At 40.7% G+C, this 26578-nt stretch overlaps 1 protein-coding gene across 3 annotated transcripts in view; it reads left to right on the forward strand.

Moving 5' to 3' along the window:
* cd276 (CD276 molecule) overlaps positions 1-26578 on the forward strand; it is a 66298-nt gene that overhangs the window by 32898 nt on the left and 6822 nt on the right. For 2 of the 3 annotated variants that reach the window (XM_044336715.1, XM_044336756.1), the window contains exons 5-7: positions 12280-12417; positions 16070-16111; positions 20893-20931. In XM_044336715.1, the coding sequence (XP_044192650.1) occupies positions 12280-12417; positions 16070-16111; positions 20893-20915 (203 nt within the window). In that variant the 3' untranslated portion in view covers positions 20916-20931. Of the gene's footprint in view, positions 1-12279; positions 12418-13658; positions 13726-16069; positions 16112-20892; positions 20933-26578 lie in introns of those variants that run through there. The other variant, XR_006399286.1, reaches the window with a different exon arrangement.

The following is a 26578-nucleotide window of genomic DNA, read 5'->3' on the forward strand; positions in this document are numbered from 1 at the left end:
AAAGTTGATTAATTTTTGTTTTGGCTCTTCTTTAGACCTACTTACAGTATATGGCTCTGAGTACTTAATGCAGACATATTATAAATATGAAGATAAAGGTCCTTATTTGTGCATTAGCTAGCCTTGTTTAGTCAGTAAATTAGTTTTGTGGAAAGTTTCACCCTTGTGGGACACTGGTTTGAACATATTGTCCCTGTCTTCTCTCTCAGCCACCGGCTGAGCATTTTCTCAGGCTAAATAACTTAGCTACACACAAGTTGTGAGACTGTGATTAGCTATATTCCACTGAGAGAGAGAGACTTTTTTCAGTGTGTCCAAGATATCATATTTTAAAAGTGCTGGAAGGAGACAAAGTATATTTAAGCAATAAGCCATGAGAAGCTGTACTTGACAGTGATTTTGTAACAGCTTAGAGGCATTGTTAGGGACCCTTCTAAAGGAACTGTCAAGCACAGCCCCAAGAAGCTTTTTGCTTTTGTAAAATGACTGCAATAAAAAAAGAATGTCAATGTGCCATAAGTGTTATATTTTAAGACAATTTCAGCAATAAATAACGATTCTCTTACCAATTTCAGTGGCGATTTTGGGTTACAAGGTATTTTTACAAGATTTCAAAGTCACTCAACCAGTCAAAAGTGTCTACAGGGACTGTTTCATGATTTAAACTCAATTAATGACTAGATTTTCTAAGAGGAGCTATATGTATTGATCAAACTGAGTCCTTAATGGATATTGTAAAGATGTTTCAGTGTTTAAAAGCCTGAAACCTTCAAAATCTCTAGTTTTAATCATTTCCTATCACAATGGAGCTCCTTCCAGACTGCAGTTATGCAAGTCATTCAACAATGACTGAAGTTAAAGCAAAAATGTCAATGTGAAACAAAGCTATACATATGATAAAACAATTGTACAATAGCTTAGTATGGTGTGAACTATATTTGTTGTTTGTTTTAGACTTACTTTGTTTAAGCAAGATATTCTATCTGATGTCTCTTCCCACCAACAAACACATTACATTCTTAAAAATGTTCTGGTACACTGGTGTTTCTTTGAACAGAGGAGTGAAGATAGGGTAAGGGTTTAATGCCTATTGTTGCTAAGAATTTGTCCTGAGAAACATCCTCCAATAAGACATAGTATCCTTGTGAACAACGAGGGTGTCATTTAATGGCTAAACCTGACCTCTGACCTCCCTTAAAGCAACAACTTTGTGGTTTCAACAGATTTTGTATTTATTTCCATCCAAACTAAGGAAATTATGGTGTGATCATGTGAGATGGTTTGGTTTTGTACTTGAGGTGAACTGCTAACAGGAATGAGCTGACCTGCTCCAAAGTCTGAGCCAGGCCAAGTGCTTTGAGAATATTCATCTGTCTCTCCAGTAACCACCAAAGACTGCAGCAGAGGAAAATGAGAAATGCTGTTTTATAATGAGAGCCCTAGGCAAAGACATACAGAGACATGTCTTTTTAAAAAAATCTGTCATTATATATTCTCCTAGTAATACTGCAGTGGGAGAAGCATACTAAGAGCTCACACTCTTTGAAGAGGTCCAGGCAGTTCTTTAATGTCTTGGATAGAACTTGCATAGCTTTGTGATACAGGGTTAATCTTCTAGCCTGTCATTTTGTACTCAGAGATATTACCATGTTAACAGCAACTTTTGGTATTGATTTGAACCATGGCTTTGTTTCTTGGTAAACAAACAATGATACTTTTAAATCTGTGGATTACTGTATTACTTTTTTAAGTCCAACCAGAGGATGTAGGACAGAATCAGCAGTGACTGTGAAAAGTTTTGCATGAAATAAGGCTTTTTCCATGACTAGATATTAGAAATAAGGACCAAATGCTGAAGCTGTTTAGCTGTGCCATTACAGCTTCATATTAATCTACAGAGACAAAAAGCAAACACGAAAGACTATTACAAAAGCCAGTGCAATCGCTGGGTGTGTTCCTGACTTAAATGAACACTTTAATGGATGGTTCAATAAGTGTCATGTTAAAGTTTATATTCTGGATGATATTTCTCACCCACTTTGCACTATACTGATGCAACACAGGAGTTGTTTCAGCAATAGGTGTGTACTTCACAGTGTGTCTGCAGAGAGTTTCAAGCAGCAGTTTTCTTCCTGGTGCAGTGAGTCATTGGAATAAGTACGATGGAGTTCTGGCTCATCCACCAGGTTAGTGTGGCTTTCCAGTAGTATAGGACTGATTATTATTTACCATTCGTCTTTATGTGTCATTGAATTATTTTATGTTTAATGAGCCGTGTTTGTGCTTTGATCTGTGCACTTTATCACTTAAATAAGGGAAATTCTCTCTAGCAGCATGTGAATATGAACGGATAAAACAATGCTACTTTCAGAATCAGGATCACAGTTTAAAACTGCATTGCACTTGCACAATTGATATTTTTTTTATACTGACAATGGATTAAGTGAATAAATGTAATGTGAAAGGAGTTGCTCCTAGTAACAAACCCACAGAGAGTTATCACCTGACTCTGCTGCTAAAAAGGCAGTTAGTATGGACTTACATTTGTCCCAGTGGCCAGAAACCCAACTCCAACTGAATGCTAGTGTTGTTTGAGTTTGCTAGATGTGTAAATAGGCAACTGCAAAAAGAGGAGAGAAGGCTCAGAGCAAAGACAGGTTAGAGGACACAGAGTTTTTACATTTACATTCTGTGATGGTTTTATCCAAAGCGACTTACAAACAAGTTCTTATTTTTGTCATAAGAACTACTGTATAAAAAATGATAGTATGTCAGTGCTGTGTTTAAAGCTCATTGCACTGCCCCCAAGTTGCCAAAAAAGATCATTAAGATTTTAAGAGGTATATGAACCAGATATAGCTCATGTGCAGAATCGAGTTTTGGTTTGTTTGGCAGGCCTTTGTTTTAAAAGGCTCTTTAGTCCTTTCACTGCTATTTGTCCTTGTCACTCTGCTCTCCCTTCCTCTACTTGGCTTTATCAACCAACCAGATAGTCTGTTTTGGTACTGATAGCTGTCACTAGTGATTCTCTCCTACACATCCTTAGCATCTCACAGGGAGCACTTGTTTTAAAGCTAATTAAAAATGTAGACAACACAACGTTGTAAACTGATTATTGCACCTGAGTTACACCTGCATTGCCAAGATGGCCTAGTGAAGAAATAGAGCAACCAAAAAAAAAAGAAAGAAAGAAAGAAGAAAATCAATAGTCCACTCTGCCTCCAACATCTTAATGCCACTCTCAGTGGAGAGGGATGTGTGAAAGTGATGGAGTCTCTGTCAGTTACTAGACATCAGAGGAGTTTTTAATTGAGGCCCCAGTGGGGCTGGGAGGGACATGGGAAATGTTAAGAGAGAGCTCGCCTGGCCGCTGTTGAGGTGATGAGGTGGGCAGACCGGTTGTGAGACAGTATTGTCGCCCACTTTCATCCTTCTCCCAGGCTAGGGCTGGACAGTATGACGTGCAGTTTATACCACAGTACAGTTTTAATATTGATGGGTGTATGTATATAATGGTATATTTTGTCCTCATGAGTTCAATAGAATGTGATTCAAATGCAGGAAGAGATAGTAAAAAATATATATCTTGGAGTTAAAGTTATCATTAATTAATTATTAATACAGTTTACAGTGGTTGTGGAGTAGAGTTTCATACCTGGTGGAAAGTATGAGCTTGCACAGCTGTAACTGTTGTGTGTGCTCTTCGCTTCATTTCTCACAGCAGCTGCAAATTTTGGATTTTGTTTTGGATGAAATGTTTGTGTCTTGGTTTTGCGTGCCACGATTCCAGTGGTCTACACATTCCTTTAAAAGCCATGTCTCTCAACTCTTTAGGCACCATGTCTTTACATAGATGCACAGCTAAGGCATGTGTCATGTGCTTGCATGGCAGGCTTGTCTTATCATTAGGACAGGGACTCAGGAACAAAGTCTGCACTGTGGTTTTTGTCTTTACACCAGTGCAAGTGCTACTTGTGTCAGAGCTGCAGCACATTCTCAAACATTCTTCATATGTGCTGACATGTTTCCTCATGGTTTGGTCCTGTCTCTGTTGAGCTGTCTGACTCCATTTCCTCACCTTCCTAAGATGCAAATGCGCATTTCTTTGCTTTTGGGAAACGCATGCTCACTGGTTAACATGCAGTAAGCTGATGCTCAAGGTGCACTTTTGACGTGACATTTAAAATCCATTCTCTAACAACAAATGGTGTAGCCAAATCCACATCAGGGCACGTTTCTCCACCGGTGTGAAGTTTATTCTGGTGATGCTGCCCACCTCTACCCCAGGCTATTGTTTATATATTCCACCACAAAGCTATTACACATTCTCACACTCCTCTGCTTGCAACATAGCCTCTGCCTTGCTAACATGACAGCCATGCAGTTGGCTTTAAGCTGTATATTCAGTTAATTAGCCAGTCTACTGGGTATGGGATTACCTTCAACTGTAAAGATGAAAAAATTCACTCTAACCTTGCCCCTGGCATATCTGAATAACACTTGAAATCATCCTTTTGAATGTACCTGTGGCTTAGCTTTCCCCTGCCTCCCTCTCAGACAAATCAGTGAGTGCCACATATTCTGTAGTACTGGTTGTATATTGTAGTAATACATAGACACCTCCTTAACAGTTATTTAGATTACACATTTTCCTCATTTCTTTATGATGCTATAAAATTTTTTAAACATTTATGTAATGTTAGCCTTCACAGATGTCCCCAGCATGCATTATAATGCAACTGGAAGTCCTAAGTCTCCGTATGTAGATGTTGTAACATAATGTATAGTCATAATAAACATACAAATAAACATTATGTATATGTTTTAACACCAAGCTACACTTTAATTGATTATTTTGAAATAATATGTATTTATGTGTGCATAAAAATGCACATATAATCAGCTAATACCTTTATCATTTTTATCATTATATACTAAGCTGGATATTGAACAGTTATATAATTGTTAGTGCTCTCTGGTGGACAAACTGTAATGGAGACACTGTTTCTAAATTTCCTCAAACTTAACTTTGTCATTTCTGTACTGCAATTTATTGTTACTTGTAGACCAACCGATGCCAATACATCTGCTAGCAAGCTAATAATTCCCAATATATCAGACTTGTCAATTTATTGGGCTCTTAGGCTTTCAATGGAGGATTTTTATCACAGCCAAGATTTTGGAAAGGTTAGTAATTTTCAGCTGAGATTATCCTAAAATGATAATCAATATGTCCAACATTGTTTGGCTTTCTTTATAAGTTGAAGATACATTTAAGAAGACTAGATGCTAGATTTACACTACAAACTTTTTATTGCTAAGAAGGGACTCCAACAGCTTCATTCTCTTATTTTGTATGAGCAAGCTACAATATTAAAAATCCATTATCCTGCATTGACCTGCCAATTGTAACTCAGGCTCAGTCCATCTCCATGGCTTATTGTAACCTTTCTCGGTGGTGTGTGACCGTTGGGTGGCAGGGAATATTCACCTGTGGATCAATCAGATTAAAGACTGACTCATTTTATGAGGGAGGTAACCTTACCACACCAATTCATAATTCTAAATCCATAGTGCAGCACTATAGGCAGACTACTTCTGGACTGTGAGCCCACCTTCCACCAGAGAAAGGTCAGTAGCAGCCTGACATGTCCGAGAGACAGCTTACGAGTTGAGGGTGGACTAATACCACAAAACCTCATTGTGATTCCAGCCTGGTCCTGCATTCACGCAGTTACCAGCTCAATACCCGCTTGCTTGCAAAACCACAAACTCATTCACTCGCTTGTTTTTTCACCTACTGGGGTCGCTTGGTCACTCACCCATTTACCCCATCCCTCCAGTCTTCACTGACTCACTTACTCATCACCTTACTCTCCCCCCTCACCCTCCACCACTTCCCCCAACACCACCAGATGGCTTTTAAAGTCTTCCTGCTGAGAAAAAAGAGGGCTGTTAGAAACTTTATTCCTATAAATGCAGAGCCATTACTCTGTTTTAATGTGCACGTCTGCACATCATACACTTGTGTTTGCCACAAGCCCATGGCGTCAAGGGAAGGGCAATAATGTCAGACAAATTGTGTAAGTAAATGGGCGCTAGGCTTCCCTGCATGCCAATAAGACAGTGAGGTAGCATCTCGTTGTAAAGCAATTTATTGAAATGCAAAAAGAGGAGAGAAGGCTCAGAGCAAAGATGCTGACAGGACAAAAACCTGTCTCCATCCATTTAAGTTTGCCAAGTTTTTCCTCTACAAGTGAGCTTCTTGTCCTCTCCCAGAGAGGAGAGATGTTCTTAGAAATATTGCAAGAACAGCCGCTGTGCGGTCACATGCTTTTCATACTGGGGTTGAATGTGGAGGGTTTGGAGGTTTTGATGGACGCCTTCGAGGTTAATAATAAAAGCTGGTAATTGAAACTTAAGCTGAAACAAATTCAAAGTCATTCGTTCAATGTAATCCTAATATTCATGCTCATGTTTTTCATTCTGGCTAATCCGTGTCCTCTGACACAGGCCATCTTCTTTCCATTAGCACTGTTGTTATTGTTTCTTCCAATCTCTTTCCTGTGAGATCGGTGGTGCTACACAGAAACTGAATGAAGAAGTTTAAATCACCAATGTCGGCAAGTCTGCACTCACTGAGGTAGTATGCATCAATCACCTCACCAGTGTTAGGCGAATGTGATTTAAGTGTGAGCTCCTGTTTTGTCTCACTGAGTTTTATATCTCATTCACTTTAGTGTTTCTTCCCTGCCTTACTGTATTGTCTGAATGAATGTCTTTATCTCTGCCATGTGACTCATTGTTAGAGAGATATATAAGCCTATTTCCAGTCCTGCGCCTGGCTGTGCCTCTCTGGTCTCCAGGGCTGTACAGGCCCTCCAGCAGGGCTGGGCCTAGCTGCAGCTCAACCCCTGGGCTAGCCCCCAGTCCAGCTCGCTCTCCTGTGATCAACACTCCTCCTCTACAAGTCCCCCCCTCTCCCTTCTTCTACTCTCACAATCAGGCAGGGTAAAGCCAAGTTGTTCATTCTGACATTGAAAGAAAAACCTAATTGACTCTTCCTCTCCTCTTCCTCATCCCTCCAGCTTGTCTACAATGAGCCTTGAGGCTCTTTTTAGCCTGAAGCCATCCTTCTGTCAAGGGACATTATTCTCCTTTGGTCACAGCTTAAGAGGCTAGGTTTCTTCTAGGCAGGTAAAACTGGGCTGACAGCTGGAGAGAAAGCAGCTTTGATCTCCACCGTCTTCATGTTGCAGAACCAAGATGACAGGCAAGGGAGTCTTAGGAGCACTTTATTCCACCAAAGGTGCTGGAGAGAAAACACTCAGGCTTGTAAAAATGCCTGCAAATCTTGGCTCTCACATTCACTGAAGCCAAAACAATACCTAAGCTGGCCCCTTGCAAGTCCCCTATAGTGTCTTCCAAAGACTAAGGGAGCCACATTTCTCACTGGTGTTAGAGGCCCTGTGTTAGAGGCTTCATGTGGAGGTGGTGTTTTATCATACTCTTGCCTGCCCCCATTAAATATCTATTTTTACCGTTGCAGTCTGCTGTGGCCTCCTGTGATACACAAAACACGTAAGGTGAAGCACCACCTTGTATTAGAAGTAATGGTAGAGGATGTCCTCCAGGTGTGATCGATAAAACCTATAAAAAAAACTTTGCAAACATGTATTGAAACTAAAGTACCTTTTCATTATCTATCATTTTTTAAGTAATCTACAATATGAATATAATATCAGTCAAAATGAAGAAAATCACATAAAAAACTAAATGCAGAAATGCTGCATATGGAGCAAGTGTGCTGAAATGTGCAAAGTTGAATATGGATTTCATGTGGTATTAAAACATGACAGAAAAAGAAAAGATGTACTATGTATACAGTGTTGTTTTGTGTACAGTTTTAGTACAAGCCAACTGATACTGAGTGTTGACATCATCAACATCATCAGTAGATTTTGTAGAAAAAAGTAGATTTAAATTCAGGCAGAAACCCTGGTGAGTGTGTGGCATTTAGGTCTGGTATAATTATTGTTTTGTTTCATTCTCATATCATATATCAGCTTATTATTAGGCGCACTTTCAACCTCCAACAGGGTTTTCTGCAATTTAACTAGACTACATAATTTGATTCCTCGAACGTAAAACTTTTCTAACATGTTTTTTTTTTTTTTCCTCCTAATGTGTATTCTGTGTACACGCCGAGTGTATAAAGTGAAGTTTGCCCTGTTTGGTGCAGCTCTGAAGTCTGCAGACTCTGGGTAATGTGACAGTGCGGTCCAAAGCACTCCATCCTTACCCCAGCACAGAGGGAATAGGGAAAAGGGGAAAGAGAGGATAGGTAAACAGAGCCATTAGAGACAAATCTATTTCTGAAGAAAACAAAATCACATCATCAAACAAGAGAAAAAGAAAAATATGATCCTGCAGCCCTTTGGGCCCCGGCGTAGCAATGATAGCCGACTATGGCATTTGTCTTTATCAGTCTGCCTTGAGGGAGGGAGAGTGTGGTGGGAAGGTGTGAGAATAAAGAAGAGAATGAGAAAGACAATGGAAGCAAAGAGCACTGCGTCTTCTCTACTTGTCACACAGAGCTAGACACGTTTGTTACTTTTCTGACTTTGTGAGACATAAACTGCTCATGTGTGATTATTCCTCTTTCATACATGTTTCGCTGTTAGTACAAACTGGCTCTCAGATGGTCATCCTTTAAATATAGCAGAGGGAAGGGCTCAGTGGACAGCGAGCCACAGTATCATCAGTCATGACTAGCCTGGGGAGGCATACGCAGCTTCATCAAAATGACAAGATTGACTTTCCAGATTGTATCCTTTCTCTGTGACATTTGGTTGTTTATCCTGCTTTGCAGTAGCAGTATCAGGGAGTCTTTATACTCCCTACACACACACACACACACACACATATATATGTATATATATATATATATATATATACATATATATAATGTGTGTGTATATACCTTAGAATTAGATTATAATAATTACCTGAAATGTTTACATAATGTGTATATAATATACATTAATATCTGCCACAGCAATAATTACCTCTGTAAATCTAGCATATTGCAGGCAGTGATCCTTTTAAATATGCTACTGCCATTTAATATGATGAAGTCACCATGGATAAATATCAGTACAAAAGGCACAGAGTAGCAATAACAACACTAAGTCTAAGTCTTGGAGCTAAATGCTAATGTCAGCATGTAACGTTTAGCTCATGGTGGCGCTACAGGAAAAGTCAGGGGATCTCCAGATTCATTAGACTTCATCCTTTGGGGACCTTGAATGTCTGTGCAAAATGTCATGGCAATCAATCAAAGAGTTGGTAAGATATTTGGGTCTGAACCAAAGTGGTGGACCGACCAAAAAGCCAACATTGTTCCGTTCCTAGACCCATGCCACTAGGGTGGTTACAAACAACAGCGGACTAAAAGCAGAACAAATTTTTTTGGTGTGTACATTCTCCTCCCCCTTCTCTCTCTGGGCCTCTGTGGCCTTTCATTAACTCTATTTCATGTGACAATCAGGTACATTTGTTTCTCGGCATCAGATGGACTGGATTTCCATCTGAGAACTGATCCTCTCCAAAAGGATGCGTCTATTTGCTACTTGGCTTGGCCATATTATAGCCCGTCTGCCTATCGTCATAGCTGATGCCAAGTCCTTACAGATGCTTCATCATTTCCTCTTCCCAAAGCCAGTCATTTTTCAGTCTATTTTTTATTATTATCATTATCTGTCTTGAAGTGGGCATTCTCTGAAGGAGGCCTGTTTGTGCTACAGCCAGGCTCACAGCTATTTAGTGGCTCTGCTGTTTTCTTCTCCCTCTGTTCAGTTTGAATACTCCAGGGAAATCTGGCTGTGTCTCTGATATCGTTTTTGTCCTGCTGACCAGTTTTTATTTCTACTCATCAGTTTGCTGTTTGCCAAGATACTGTCACTCATGTTGATGTCTAATTGTCTCTAAAGTGATTTTATTAAAAAGATATGTTATCACGATACTCTACTTAAAAGCACCGGTAGCAATGCGTTATACATCATCCAGCAATGAATGGTTTCCCCTCAGATTTTCTGGGGAATTTACGTCATGTTCAGCATCCCAATCCATCCTGACGGGTGCTCGGCACTCGGGTATCTTCATCGGACCGCATGGCATACTGGGTATACATGGCTAAAAGCTGTTGTAATTTTCGCTGTAGGACTGCTAATATGTCACTATAATAAGTTTTAATATTTTTTCAGGCGAGAAAGTAACCATTTAGATTCCAAATATGTGGTCAGTTTATTCAAATAACGCTTATTTGGAAATTTGCTCCGACATGAGCTGTGAGGAGCCGCTGACTGTGTGAGACCAGCCGGTCAGCATGAGACAAAAGTCTCTTTACACCGCACTGCAGGTTTAAACTATTTTACTAGTATTGAAAGTATTGACATTCAACTGTCAGAGTGGTAATTTTATTGTGCGTATTACATTTTTACAATATTAAAGCAAAAGCATCACAACTTTCAGAGATGTGAGCTATGTGTAGTAGAAGGCAGGGGGTGGGATAGTTAGCGCCAACATCCTTTGATTTAGCTTCAGTCATAGTCTTTTGACTAAAATGCTGTTTAGTTTTAGTCATCATCTGAATTGTTTAGTTTTAGTCTAGTTTTAGTAGACTAAATATCATAAGATTTTAGTCAACTAAAATCTAACAGGTTTAGTTGAAGTGTAATGCATCATTTAAATGTCTCTCTAGAATTACCAATTAATTAAAAGAAATGAGGCATGGCCTTGCTTTTTTGCAAAAGACTCTCTCAGACAATAACAAAATAACACCAGTGAGTATTAGATCTACTCTCCCTGAATAATTAGATATACTCTACCGTCTCCATCATTAGAACAAATTCCTCATCTTCAGTCATTGTGACCAGTAATCCTGTGTTCCCAATCCATTTTGCTATGCCTTCTTCCTTGGTATTTTGTACTTAAGAGTCACTTTTGTACTTAGAAGCACTTAAAGAGCTGTTGAAATATTCTGCTGGGATGCACTAGCTTTATTTGCCCATCCTTGTCATTGGAGGTCTTCTGTATCTGTGAGGTTGAATAAGGGGGAAAAAAATCAAGTTCTGAGTTTTCTCTCTCTCACCCCCTAACCTCCGCTACCCTCTCTTACTCATCCACATGCACACACAGCTCCAAGCTGTCTCTCTACATTTCTGCTCTCCTGTCATACGTCTAATATTAGCCAAAGTAACAGTAACATTAAGTTAACATGAACACAAAGTTTAACGTCATGTTTTTTTGAAACATCAGTGTGATACTGTAAGCTCAATGTTTCTTCAGACGTGCATTCTTCTGTTACATATTTACATTCATTATCTTTAGTGTGTCAATCAATCTTTTAATTTATGATCTAAGATTAGCAACTCTGGGTCATTCACTTCTCTAATCAGTATACAACAGTGGTGAGTTTCTTTTAGCTTGTATTGTATTACAAGTTTAGCAAAAACACACCAGCTCGGGTTAGCTGATAAAATAACGTTAGCATATGCTTACCTTTGCATGGATTTCAAGTTGATGCCAATATTGCTTCATGTTCATTATGTTTTTACCAGTGATTGTCCCACCACACGGTTTACAAAGGGTCTTGTTTTCCTTGATATCAAATGTGAAATTTATCCATATGCCTGATCTCTTCCTGACTCGTCTTTCCCTAACATTTTTGTCTCGTTTTGACTCGTTGATGTAAGTGTCAGTAGATTTTGTCATAGTTTTTGTCATCACAAATTAGTTTTTATTTAGCTGTTGTCTCATTTTGTCAGTGAAAAAATGTCGTTGACGAAAAATATTCATCAACGAAATTAACACTGTGTCAAGCTACGAGCCATCTGAACTCAAGTGAAAGACTCAAAAGTTCTGAAGAAGCTCTCACTCAGTTCACATAAGGCAAAGGTTCACTCTCATTTCTGTTGTCTCAGAACAACTGCACTGTTTCTGAAAGTCAACCCTAATGCGGAGAGGATATGACAAAGCAGACGATGATGACGGAGATAATGATTGTAAATAATCATTGTCATTATGTGCTTTAGTAGTTCTGTAGTCTGGATAATTTGGGGTTTTTTATGACAAGCAACACTAACAGCAAATTGTCAAATGGTAGAAAAATGGTGATGGATACAGTGGTGACAGTTGCGCTCTTATTTTAGCTCTGCAAGAGTGAATAATGATGCTCTCCCTTCTCTGCTCCCTCTCTCCATGTGCCCTTTGCTTCAGGTCAGAACATTGCGTTCCCCCCGGTGGCTCTGTGGGTAACTGTTGGCCTGGCCGTGTGTCTGCTGGTGCTGCTCATTGCCCTGGCTGCTGTCTGCCGTAGGAAGATCAAGGAGAGCTGCGAGGAGGCCAGGAGAGAAGGTAGGGGGAATGGACGAGAGGACAAAAGAGGACATTCAACACAAGTGTATTTTCTCAACACCAGTGTATATTCTCACAATGAGTACAAAGTTTTGGGGGATGTCTTGCCTTCATTAAGGGGGAATATAAATTTAGAACCTCACAGCAGTGGCAACATATGCCAAAAGAAAATAAAAATCAACAGAGTAATGAAATGATTTTTCTGTTTTGTGTCACCCTATTGTGTACATAGTTCAAGGGCTTGCTGAATAATGGATGCCGGCCTATCATACTTACAGGGCCTTTCAACCCTTCTAAGGGCCTTCATTAAAATGCAGAATGACTCCTTAAACTCTTCACATAGTGGGCCAGTATGATGCGCATAATTGCGACGTGTTGCCTAGATCATGTGGGAGGCACAGCGAGGCCGAGAGAGATAGAGCAGAAAGCAATGATGAGATGTTAACTGCTCAAGGAACTTTCAGAATCCAGAGGGAGTTCTGCTTAATGCGTATAGGCAGGATCTCGGATGGTGGGACACATATCTTCGGCGGAGAGGAACATCATTACTCGGGTCCAGTAATTAGCGCTGCGGAATGGCTGAGGATCGCCGCAAGTGCAAAGAGAAAAAGTTTTGGAATGAGATAGATAGTGCAAAGCCACCAGCTCTGCTGTAATGAGATCCGCTCAGAGTGGAGGAGACATTTAAATAAAGGTCAGCCAGTGTCTGCACCAGGGCCCAGAGGTTTAAAAATAAATATGGAAGTGACACAGACTCAGAGGAAAGAGTAAATAGCTCCATGGAACATATGAAATCAAATGAAATGGAAAGAGAGAAATATAATGCAGTTCCTCCTACGGGCAAAGGGCTCCTAGGGTTGTGGGGCCCCTTTCTTTACTGGGCAGGATGAGGAGCTGCGTTCTTGCCTGCAGCCCTTACACCGAAGGCGGGATTGATTATATGGTCGTCCACTGTCCGCCTTATTGAAATGTTAAGTCTTATTCTGTCCCCTGCCAGCAATGTTTCTGCAGTCTTTGGTGTTTTCCAAGCATGAACCTGAAGAGCGGGAGCACTGACTTATTCACATATCATACAGACTCTTATACTCCTGATAGAATGATACTATATGAATACAGATGTGGAGGGGCTTAAAATAGGATTCCTATGCACATATCTAGAGCTGTAGGGAGGGCAGGAAGCAGGGAAGTGCAGCCTAATTGTGGTTGTCTTATCTTTTAATGGTGTTCCTGGGTATGGCCAGATTGAAGTTGACTCTCTCTTCACCGTGTCTGGGTAGTGAGGGTGCAAGGGTCAGTAAGAGTGGAGAAGTAAGTCATTTTTCTTCCCTGTCATAATGTATGTGGTGCACCAGAATGTGTATTGTAGCAGAGCAGAGCAGCTTGTGGTATTGCAGCTGGAAGTGAAAGCTCAATTCCAGGGGTAGTGTTGTATCTCAACATCAGCATGGCTCTGTCCTCTTTGATATTTTTTTCCCTTCATCCCTCTCTTCTGCCCTTCCCTACATAATGTAATATCTGTGACTATGTATCTAATATTTGCTTTCAATGACCGATCCAGGGCCACTATCCCATTTCTCCAAAGCTCATTTTACATTTAGATAAGCATATGATTTAATCACACCTACTCTGGGAGATCATGTGTAGGTGACATGGGACAGATCTCTCCTGTGTGACAGATGAAAGTCATAAGGGAAGCAGTGTTTCCCCGAGGGGTTTTTACAACAGCGGTGCACATGTCTCACAGGGTTTAACCCCCAGGTTTACCCCTGACCAAAGGCTGTGATTGATCAGCAACCTTCGCACGTGACTCACATGACTTAACAGACACATAGATTTATTTTACTCCACTACGAGTCTATGTAGAAAACGCTCATTAAAACAAACAATTTACAAAATCCTTGATCAAAATATTGGCAAAAGAAAGCTGCTCATGTTTTTTTTTTTTTTTTTTTTGTTAAATTGTGTTTTATTTTTGTCATTAAGAGTTGATCGTCAAAGGGAGAGAGAATGGGAATTAAAACCTACGCAGCACAAACCCTGCTGTCATTAAGCCTTATGTTCTAATATGCACAAAGGTTTAAAAAGAAAAATGTTCTGCTGTTTCCTGGTTGCAAGAATGAAATAATTAGGCCTGCTAATCAGTTTATTTATAGTGATATAGGTTTTCTAACTGGGACCATTTACTTTGGCTTACATTTTGCAACACTTATGATGTCATAGCAGTGTTTGAAGAGATTCAGCAGCAGTGTTGCACCACTTCTGTGTAGAGGAAACAGAGACAGAAGAGAGGGTGATGAGGTGAACAGTAACACTCTTTTGGCTTGAGTGAACTGCTGTTTCTGTCCCTTGACTCTCTCATCTATTATGCAGTTTGTCCAGCTTTTGTGCTTAAGCCATAACTACCCTTCTTTTCACCCCTACACATTTGGGATGCAGCCAATGGGGGCATAAAATTGTAACACTCTCAATGTACAAGGGAAGCAGTTCTCACTCATTGCCCTGTGGATGCCCTCGTCTTCACCCTGACTTTAAGGTGCCTTTTAAATGAACCTCACTCTCCTATCAAAGCCTTTTCCCCCAAGGCATTTCCACTGCTGCCACAGCGTTGGGACTGTTGGTTGATTTGAAGGTGTTGAATGAAGTACTGACGGAAAACAGGCTCACACGTGTGTGGATTTTACTCCACAATTCTGAAGATGTTTGTACCAAATATACTACTTTTTCAATGTGCTTTTTGTAGATTTTATTCACACACTATTAAAGTTTAACATAAAACTGTATTTTAGACATACAGTTCAAAGTTGCTAACAGTTTGGCACCAAGAAAAAAATGCCCCCAAAATCTGAGGCTGACTGACCAAAACCATATCTTTGATTGATTAATAAAAATGGTAGTTATGTGTCAACATATACAGTGCATTTAATAAATTTGAATACAAAATACTGCATAACACAGAGGGAAAGAAACTGAAGAATGTGGTGTGGGTAGACCTATATGCAGGCTGTTTGAATTTGGAAACTCTGCACGTTCTGCTGCTGTAATAATAAGGATTTTGCTTCATTTCCCCAGAGGATTATATTCTCTGCTGTCAAAGTCAAGGAAAATCTGGCAAATGTACAAGAATATAAACAAATGAATTGTGTTTCCTTGACATTTAATTTTGTCCAATTATAAGTTTAATCTTATGTATCAGACACTGAATAGTCCATCTCAAGCCCAATTGCGATGGTAATTGTGTCACAGAATTAATATCAGCCACTTGCATAGTCTGTGCTCGGCTGTGCACACATGCACATGCATGCCACGTGTGTATGTAAGTGTGACAGCCGTCACAGGGTTGCCTCCCTAACTCTGTTGACAGTGGGTTTTCAGAGAGCCAGCAGCTAAAGCCTAATGTGATTACTGTCTTTGTGAGAGGGCTGGATTGGAGGTTAAGGGGTGGGTATGGCTGTGCATGTATGTGTGTGTGTGTATGATGTGGTGGGGTGTACCATTGTGCGGAGCTTCATGGTCATATAGGGGCTCTCATCACAGCTTGTCCTTTGAGCTGTGAAGGATCAGCTCACCATAGGCTTGTGATGAAGTGACTGCATTGTGTGCCTGCCTTTGTACTGTGGCTCCCACTGATAATGGCTCCTCTGTCTTCCCACAGCTGAAGAAGCCAAGGAGCTGGAAGAAGAGGAGTCAAAGACAGGTCAGCCAATCCACACCTGGTCAATCCTTAGCCTCTGTGTGCCTCAAGGGACCTGCTGTATGTTTTAGCTGGCACTGCTGTGCAGGTGCATGTGACACTTGCCAGTCAGGAAACAGCAATATGTAATCTTTTGCATTCAGCACTCTAAGCTGTGTAATCATGCAAGGGTTTAAGAACATGCAATAGTGCATCTCATCCGTTAAAGACAACTAGAAAAAGAAAGCTCTGTATGCAAAACCTAATTGAAAATGGGATATAGAATTGTATTTTTTCTAACATGGCATTTCAGTGACAAAAAAATATTTAATAACTAAAACATCACCTACAGTCAAGTCTTGCTTCTTTAAAAAGAAGTGCGGGTGGTAGGGACCCAACAAAACAAATAAGTGAATGTTAAGTTTGTTTACTGAAGTGTGAGTGAACGCTGATGAGGCATGAATGCACGTAAAAAATGAGACCAGCTCCTGGAACCAAATCCATACTCTACTCTGTGTGTATGAGTGTTTCAGGCAGAGAGAGGAAGACGGGCGCACTAATTTAGTGATGCCAACAAGCTGTTTTACATTATACGTTCCCCTAAAGCTACAGCTATAACAGTAAAATCTATCTTGTCTATAAATTTAATGGTAACAAGTTCCACAAGTTCCAGGTTTCACAAAATGCCTACAGTAGTGCTGCCGTGTCCTGCTCTCAAATGATCCTGTTTATCATGCCTGATGGATTTTGTACTGAGTCCTGGCTGAAATGTGTTATGCATATTGTTGTCACTTGGAATACATGGCTTTGAATTTTTATGATAAATAATGCAGCGAAATAGACAGACATACCTGTAACAGTCTTTGCACCAAACACAGAAGGAGCTATGTTCCATATTTAGAAATTTTGCTTCTTGGTAAAGAAACATTTCATAATTAAAAAAGAAATAAGAAAGCAACTCATTTAACTCTTATTCAGTTACAAATTCAGGATTTTGAGTTTCAAGAAGCTTTACAATGAAAATAAGTTATACATTTTCTACTGAATCAGGACAACTACCTCTATGTGTGCATCTTCTTCTGTAATGAGAGTGATGTGATATTTTACGTAGTATGAGTATGACCTTATGAGTCCAGAATTAATTTTGCCATTAGCAAGCAGAGCAAGCTTCTTCTGCTTGCCCAGCCTCAGTGACTACCCCTCACAGTCCTGAGCAGTTCTCCCTCAAGCGTTAATGTCATTAGAGTTATTCATTTGACTCCTTCTTTAGTCTGATTGAATTATTTAGCCTTTCTGTGAACGGTAAAGTTAATACCATGTGATTTTAATAAGCTGAGAGGTGAAGGAGAGTTTCTGAGTGAAAGGGGGACAATGACTTTTATTCTCTAATGCCTCTCTCATGAATGTTTCAGAGAGATCTGTGCAGCCAGGAGCGGCGTCAGCCATCCCACAACTAGCTAGACTGAATAGTTCAGCTTTAGCTAAAGGGGATGGGCAAAGGAGAATAGAGCTTGGAGATTCGAGTGTGCCTACAATCCAGGGACAAGACAACAACTTGCAGGCACCCTTGCTCTCGCTCCCTCTCATCATTGTCTGTGCACCTGGTTGATCCAGGTGGACGTTGTGGGCGGTGAGCTGGTGAAGTCAAGCTAATGGCTCTGCCTTCTGAGATCACTCTGTAAGCACTCCAGACAGGCAGCTTTGTTTTGCCATCTGGCTCCAATTGCGCTGACAAAGGCAGAGGTTCCTGCATGAGACAAAGGAGCTGAAATGAGCCCCACTTTAATAAACCCAGGATGATGGGGAGCCACGTTTGTGTGTTATCTTAATGAGCTGTCCAAAGGAGAGCGCGCCTCCCCTTTCAAAGCCAGCCTGATTGGAACAATAACCAGTGATAACTAGGGACCTGGGCTCATTCATTTGCAGTGGGGTAGGATCCCTTTGTTGCTTTTATAGCAGAGGCAAATAAATGTTTAACAAACAGTGGAGCTCAAATTCTGGATTTATTTGCGGGTGGTAAAGCCAAAAGCACTCCCTTCACACACACAAATGTACACAGGTCTACTACACATGCACACAAGAGCTGTGCATGTCCACATGCACATGTTCATACACGCACAGGATAGAGTACCGCTATATACAGACGTTCATCCACTGAGATGTGTAGTGAGTACAGTTCTTGTCGGCTTCTGCCTTCACCTCCCCACCCCCTCTCTGAAATGTGTTCAGTAATCTGAGCGTGATGTGCTGTTTAGAGGGGGCTGCAGTCACGCAAGTACAGCTCCTCCTGTCAGAAACTGGCTTCAGTTTGTGTGCACTAGCCCCTGTCTCCCTAAATCCTGGACTCCAAGGAGTCAGGCCTTAGCAGCAAGGCCCTGAAAGAGAGTGTTAGTCAGTGACCCAGTTCTTTCATAGACAAAGAATCGTTGGAAAGAACAATTTGAAACGCCCTCTGAAATGGGAGCTCCATGTGAAAAACGGTTGTATTAACCCTTCTTAACTGAGGAAAGGTCCCGTGAAGGTGGAGGGTTAGGGAATATCCTGCTTTATACAGCCGAGTACAGAGAAGCCTCCACCCTCCACTCACTTCTTACTCCCTCATGCCAAGGCCGCCGCTGAACGATGGATGACAGTTTCTAAAATCATATTAAAGCCTTGAGCCCTGTATCTCATCACCCTAAATGTTGTGTTGATTTGAAGAAGCTAGCTAGCTAAGGCTGTATAAAGGTGACTCTGAAGCAGACAGACAGAAACAAGGACAGCTGTATCAGAGCCAAAGTCACCTCTGTGCTTATTATATCCCCCCTCTGTCCTGTCTATTGAGTTATTCACATAGCAGTGAAAGTACAACACCTTAATGCATGAGAAACATAATATTCACCTTATGTTTCTCATGGGAATCAAAGTGTAGCCTGAGCAATTTATTGGAGGTGTTTAAATATTCCTATAGGGAATGTGGCCGTATGTTCCTTGGAATTGCATATTTTTTTTATTGCCTCGGGGAATATAATCCATGATACATGCAGTCAGTTTCACTATAGATAAGCAATTGTTTTTACATCTCTATTTAATCATAAAAACTACATTGTACTGTAGTGAGCTGGATTACGGTAGACAACCAGGAATGACTGAAGAAATTCATATCAAGTTGGTTTTGTATAACCTGGTTGGCCTCAATTTTGATTGTTGCCAAAATGTAACCTTAAATTGGGTTTATTTGCTTATTTACTGTATTGGCTAAATTTACAAACCCAATCTATGCCACAAATTATAGAGGTCGCAAATCCCTTAACCTGGGTTATAATAACAAACTTCTTTGAACTGGATTCTTGGAATATGCAGCATTACCAGTCCAAGGCTTATTAACAAGTTACATACAGTATTCTTATGACATAACCTAGTTTGACAAACCTGCAGGTCACTGACATAACACTCAACATTACTACAGTTAGAATTGAGGGGGCCATGGAAAGCAGCCCCAGGCATGTCCTCCCTTTCACTGGCAACACATACTCAGCCACTGGGCTCTCCCAACGGTCACACATTACTGACTAAAGATATGTAAATAGAACATTCATGATGCCTTCATCATTAGATGTGGGTCACTGGATAACTTCAAGAGCGCTAATTAAAAGAGCTCCCTGCACACCATTGCTTGGTAGTTGCGCACACATTATTCAAGCGCTGCACTCATGTTCCTTGCGGGTTCAGCGCCATACAGTAAGTTGATGTTTACTACTGTGTTTTCTCCAAGGAGGAACCTGAGAGATCCTGTTTTGGTGTTGAAGGCCAAGTAACACTGCTCGGATAATAATGGGAATTATAAACCCCTTATCACATGAATCATATAGATTTCACATTACTCCAGATGCTCTAATTATGTACAAATAGATATTTCCTGTGCTTGCCTCCTCTTGTTATTTCTACATATTCCATACCTCCAAAACGAGAAGGAGATTGCCAGTTGTTTGAGAAACTTTTTCCTCTCCTTTTGTACTTTGTTTGCTTTGAGTTTGTGGAGAAACTCATCAAGGATGTGCTGCACACTGAGCTACTTCTGTGACCTCTCAGAGGTTATCTGCTGGTCCATGAGGAAAAGGCCACCTGATCATTGTCAGACTAGATGGAAGAAAAATAGCAGCTTCTAAATCATTTGGAATAATGAGTGTTGTCACAGTTAATAAAAGCAGCCAAACCACTCAGTGCTGTGCATCACAACAACAGGCCAGTCCCACTGCTAGCTGGTTTGCATATGAGACAAAAGTAACAGTGTAAAGAGAGCTTTTGTGAAAGAACAAGGGTACTGGTAAGAGTGGAGGCAATCTTTTCCTGGGATGAATCCCCCTTTACAGACGCCATTTACATCCTCATGCCATCCACTCCCCCTCCATTCCCCCTTCTGTCATGTAATCTACGCTCCTCTGACAGCACAGCCAAGGCCCGGTGGGAGAGTGCCTATCCATCTCACTACCCCAATCTGCCTCCCCTGTTTGGTTCCACATGAGCACTCAGCTGCTGTGACTAATTAAATAAAGCGCTGTGCCCTCTGCTTCCTGTTAGCCATGGCAAGGTTGGTGCACAGAGATGGAGCAGAGGAGGAGGAGGAGGAGGAGGAGGAGGGGGGGGACTGAAGAAGGAGGGGACACGGTAACAACTACACAGCTTGTGATAATGCTTTGGACCATGAGACAATAGACATCAAAGTTACAATAATGTTGACATGACCACTGTACTGTCATTTCATTCACATATCTTGTATTTATTTAAGCACAAGTATTCATCCTTGTTTGTTCTCTTTTCTTCAGCCATGACACCACTGAAAAGCTAAGGCCGAGAGAATAAAGGTGAGTCTGTTTTAAGTGCACTTGTGTGTGTTGGTCAGGTGTCACACTTTTTTTTTTTTTTTTTTTGCTCCTTATCACAATTGGCTGGTATTCTCAGCAGTAAACCTCTGGAGGACACAGTGTCTCTGGAGGCCATGGGTAAGTGCTGCTGTAATGAGGCTAGGCCGCATTAATTCAGCAGACAGACGGGAATATGAGAAGTCTTGACATTTTGATTTTAGGAATCACAGGGTCACCGGCTGATATGACAAATCTATTTCATTTTGTCTGGCATGCAAACAAAAAATTTCCTGGCCACCGTAAAGGTCTGATTAATGGTAAACATTTAGTTAAGTGTGAGTCATACAGCTCGTCTGTCTCTCTTTCTCTGTTGGAAAACTATGCATATTCACTGTTGCCCTCATGAAGTTTTCAGTCTGCCAACTTTATGCTGTGAGGAAGCTGCAGCAGACCATTTTGATGTTTACAATAACAAGCCTTACAGAATGAGGTTAATAGGATCATTTCGCTACATTAAAGCCATGTGTCACTGTTTTTCTTTTCTTTTCTTTTTTTTTGGATGTGAGGCCAATCTTGAACATTACCTGTATTTATAGAAGAAAACATCATTCAGATATACCCAATATTGAAGGAAAAGAAGGTGGAGATGTTTTTTTGTATTTTTATCAGTCTATAATCACATAATTAGCAAAGAGCATGTCTCACAGAATGGCAGCACAAAGCGCATATTTATAGCATGATGTGCACAAAAATTAAAATATAACATGCTTATATAAAAGAAATGGCTATGGACAAAGGTGATGTATGATTTATGGATAACAGTACTGTAACTGTTTTGAACTGTGGTCTGTTCCGGATTAGTAGATGACCCAGATGAACCACCTGGCAGAGGGAAGTGCTGATAACTGGGAACATAGACAAACAGATTAGTAACTGGATTCTCCCTGTAGGACATGTGGAGAATTGTTATGTAATCCAGGAAATGATGTGGCCAGACTGAGAGGGACCTCATCAGTACCGCCCCATGACATGGACTCAGTAAGGAAATTACAGGGATAGATGGAGGGATCACTGGGAGCTATTCCTCCTGTGGGTATTATGGAGACATTGCCTGGAATTGCCCTATCAAAGATGCTTCCATGCTTTCTTACTCCTGATTTCACTGCATCTCATTCTCTGTATGTTGCCTCCCACTGGACACATGAGGAGGCGGAAGTGGTGCATTTGGTATGGATTGACTCACCCATGAGAGGCCCCTCTGTGGTGTAGATTGGTCAGTCCTCCCTCTCTTTGCTGCAATGCACCCACACTTTTCCAGACCAGAAGACATCCAGATGTCATGGCTGTAGATCTAATGTGGATCAGTGAGTCAGTGTCTCAGCCATTATTTATATACATCCATTTCAAGGAGATGGATGACGTCACGTTACTAATAGCGTAAACTATTCCCATATTTGCTCTATGTGATAATCTGACTGACGGGGTTGAGGCCTATGCAGAACAGCAGTTTGGAAACATCTACAATATTAGCCACTCAGTATTAGTGTTATGTGGTGATTCTTTCTCAAATATACTCTACCATTACTGGTCAGTTTCAGTTCTTGGTACGTTACTGCACTACTGATTGAAGTACACTTTAAGTAGTTCTTTGGGGACCAGGATATTTATACTTTTTGACTTTGTTATTCTATTAATGCTCAACTAATACTTTGTTGAAGTCTCCGGGGTCTGTTATGTTATTGTATTATACTTGTGTTGACATTTCCGTAGTACTTCCTCAGTCTGAAGTTGCAAAAACAGCTTTCTCTTGGTTATGTTTGAGCACTGAGTAACTAGTTGTTTCTCAGAGAGTGAGGATGCTAGTGACTTTTTGTTTTGTCATTTTTTTCCCAGTTGCCCACTTGTGTCAGACTGAGGGATGACTGTATGTTTGTATTCCCTCTTTGTAACGACTCCAGTCTAGTAGCAGAGTGACCTGTACCAGGGACAGCAGCAGTAATGCAGTGGTAGGCAGGCAGGCATTTCTGATAGTGACGGGAGCCAGGGCGCTGGCAATGTTAGACCCTGTGGCCCTTAGGGAGAGGAATGGGACACTCCCAGGACTGGCCCCACATTCACTCAACCATGACCAGCCTGTGTTAAGCTCCATCTCCCTCCCTGGACCTAACACATGAATCTCTATAGACCAGGAAAGCCCTGAACATTGGAGCTATTCTGGGAAAGCCACTGTACTGTAACCAACAAAGGACACAAGTTGTAACGGCAGAGGACATTTTTGTTTTCAGAGGTGGAAAAAAATATATTTTCCCTTTGTTGTGACATAGATGTTTTGACATTGAATGCTGATATTTTTGGAGACATTTTAGAGGCACTCCATCAATTTTGATTTGACAGATATTGGGGGGGGGGGGGGGGGGGGGGGTTGTCACTATGGTGCTAGACTGATAACAGCACATTGAGTTGGTCTGTCTTTTGTCAGAAAATGAGACAGTTTGATTATGGTGAATATTTCCTGCTGTTCAGAATTTATTCTGCTAATAAGGGAACCCTGTAAATGATATGTTTAGGAGTTAGTAGTAGCCAACACGCACAACAGATTTATAATGCGTGTATTTGGTGTCTGTGTCTGTGCATGTCTGGACAGTAGATGCACACATTTATTGCGGAGGAGGTGGAGAAAAATAGACTGGATGATAGTGCTGTCTGTGAGTCATGCTTACTTCACTACGATCTCACATTAGCATACAGTATGGACCTACACCATATATGTTCTTCACTGTGCCCCTAACTCTTACTTTAATAACCAGCAGTTTGGTGTCAGTTGTGTGAATACGTTTTATTACAAGGTTGGACAGTTACAGCTTGTTTTTATTATACCCTGAATCGTCATTGCCATAAAGCTGCAGCATGCAGAGTAAGTAGAAAATGATGGAAGGTGCAAAAAGTAATTTCCTGTAACTAGCCAAAATAAAGTCTGGCCAGTAGAAGTCAAAGAGAGGACATTTGTCATTACTGTAGTATCCACTGACCTTCACCGAGACTGTTATTGCTAGGTAATATCCTGCAAGCCCCTAGACCTCTCCACTGCTGAATCATCCTCGATCAATTATTCTAATATTTGTGTGGCAGTTTTGCTATCGATTAATGCATTTATGCAGAGTGCAGCATATCTTATTTAATAAAGCAAGGCTCTGCATTTAATTAACTCATTTCAGAGTCAGAGGGCACTTTGTTTTCATAAACCTTTGCCTTATCGATACATGTGTTCATTCGTGACTTATGTTTATCCACTCAAACTTTTATTGTTTCATTACTTTCAGCCAAGCACAGATAACATAGTAAATAGCTATCTGCAGCACACTCAATATTTTGCACACTGCTTTGTAGCCATTGTACGCGGCTCAGCCTTGCAGTGTTTCATCATAAATATTACTTACTTGGTTCTGGAAACTTAGACCGTAGAGGTGTTCATTTAAGGCTGAGAAGTTTTCAGAAGGTGGCTCTCACTCACAAAATTCTATAAGCAAGCAGTAAATCAAGGGTTTTGCATTTTTTTGATGTATATCTTCACCTTTACGTACATAGTGAGGTGATTTGTTGTAGACGTAACTTCTTAGCCTAAAATCACTGTCATAAATGAGGTCAAAATCCACAATCTGTGTTCTAGCGAACTGAATGAAAGTTATCTTGCTTTTTAATCGTCAATTCCTATTTTGTATCTGTCAGTGCTGTCCTCACTGATAGTCGTGTAACCGTAGTGTTCATATAATGCTGGTTCCAGCTACACTTGAATAAATGCTGAATATCAGTATTATCGTTCTTTGGGCGGTGGAGTCAAATGCATCACATTGCACAGCCTCTACTGGCATAAAAATTGATATCTCAGTCAAAAGAAACTATACAACTTTCCAGGTGAAATTCTGCATTTCTAGACCTGTGTTCATAATATGCATTGATCCTTTAAAAGCCTTTTTTCGTCTTTTTTATGTGTAAAGGAGCAATAAGGAATGGCATTGTGCAGAACCTTGGCCTAGTCAGAGATGGCTGCAAATGAGAAGAGAATAAATATTCAAAGGCAGACATGAAGGGAATAAAGAAAAACTGAGTGAAATGAGGAGCAGCATGGACGGTCCCGGTCATCTACCTGAGGACTTTCTATGAATTCCAATGAGAAAGCAGATTACTTTTTTTTTCTTCTTTTTTTTTTAAGATAGGCCCTATAGGTGCAATTAGTGCTACATAATGGCCCTTTCCCCGCTCCTTCAGCAGAGTTGAGAAATATTGATTTAATTCACCCCTATATATTCACTTAAACTCTGGACTGTCATGCTTAGAATATATCTCATTGTTATAGTTTTTCGCTGCACTAGCTGAGGGTTTACTCTGTCATGGTTTTTTAAGTACAGACAGTATATGGGGAGTCCTTTCTTAAAAGGATGGGGAAGAGATAAAAGGGAAATAATAGGGAAAAAACTATTCTAATAGTATTTTAAAAGCCTGCTGCAGCCAGATGTAGTAGATGGGATGAACAGGCAGCGTGTTGTTTGAGCTCTCTGATGATTAGATTTAGTTGGTAGGAAGAGGAGTGAGGGACTAGGAGACACGGAGGGGAGCTCCTCCAGTCTCTCTCTGCTGTATGTGGCAGGTAAGCCCCGGCAGATACTGATGATGTCAGACAGGACACTTGCGTTGGACTCTCTCCAGGGAGGTGTAGGGTGTCTCGAAGTGGAGTTTGACTCACTATCCCGGTATCTCTGATCTCTGCATTATTTATGCTTTTGTCTCAGCCATTTATCAGCATTTTTATACCTTGCAGCCTCATTCTACAGTACATCTCCTGTGATGGAATAGGCTGCTGCGATGATAGCCACTGAGGGAAGCCAATAACCGAATACAGTAGCTCATATTGATACCGGAAAACTGTGGAATGGACAAGTGTGCTGCGTAGCAATATCTGCCTACCATTGAAAACCTTGGCAAACGCCCATTCGCATCAAAATACCGCAGTGAAAAATAAAATATCACGAGGAAAATGCTGTGCTGGCTCCACTTTCTTACTTTTATATTAATTTTTAGGACATGAAACCGGTAATATGCGAGCTGTGGTAGGAGTAGCACAGCGACTGAATCGCTGATCAATGACAGCTAATGAACACGGCAGGAGTTCTGCTCTGTTTGCCTCTTGACAGAGAGCTGCCTTCTCCAGAGAGCTCTTTTTCTCCTGTTTTTGCTAGAAAAGCACAGGAGCCTTCATTGAAACCAACTGCCTCTGGGCTCAATTAACTACCATAGATTACTCATAATGCAGATGAGAGACTGTGTACAAGATCAACGGTGTGATGATGTTGAAAAATACACACAAAAGGAAGTGCATGCTTGGATACAGACCGCTGGGACATTGTGATGCTGACATATGCTGTCAATGTATAGATGATAAAAAAAAGCATAGTGAAAAGGGGTAGTAACAAACAAAATAAAGTGTTGTTTCTACTTTATAAAAGTGATTATCCCAATAATGAAAATTGATATTATCTGCACACACAAATATATACTCTCTGAAGCTATTGTAAGAGGCCTCAGAGCAATGAAAACCGAAATATAACAAGCAAAAGGCTGCAGTGGATCTATAGTCTCCATGATAACCTGT

The sequence above is a fragment of the Thunnus albacares genome, chromosome 1, assembly GCF_914725855.1.
Source record: "Thunnus albacares chromosome 1, fThuAlb1.1, whole genome shotgun sequence".
Lineage (NCBI taxonomy): Eukaryota > Metazoa > Chordata > Actinopteri > Scombriformes > Scombridae > Thunnus > Thunnus albacares.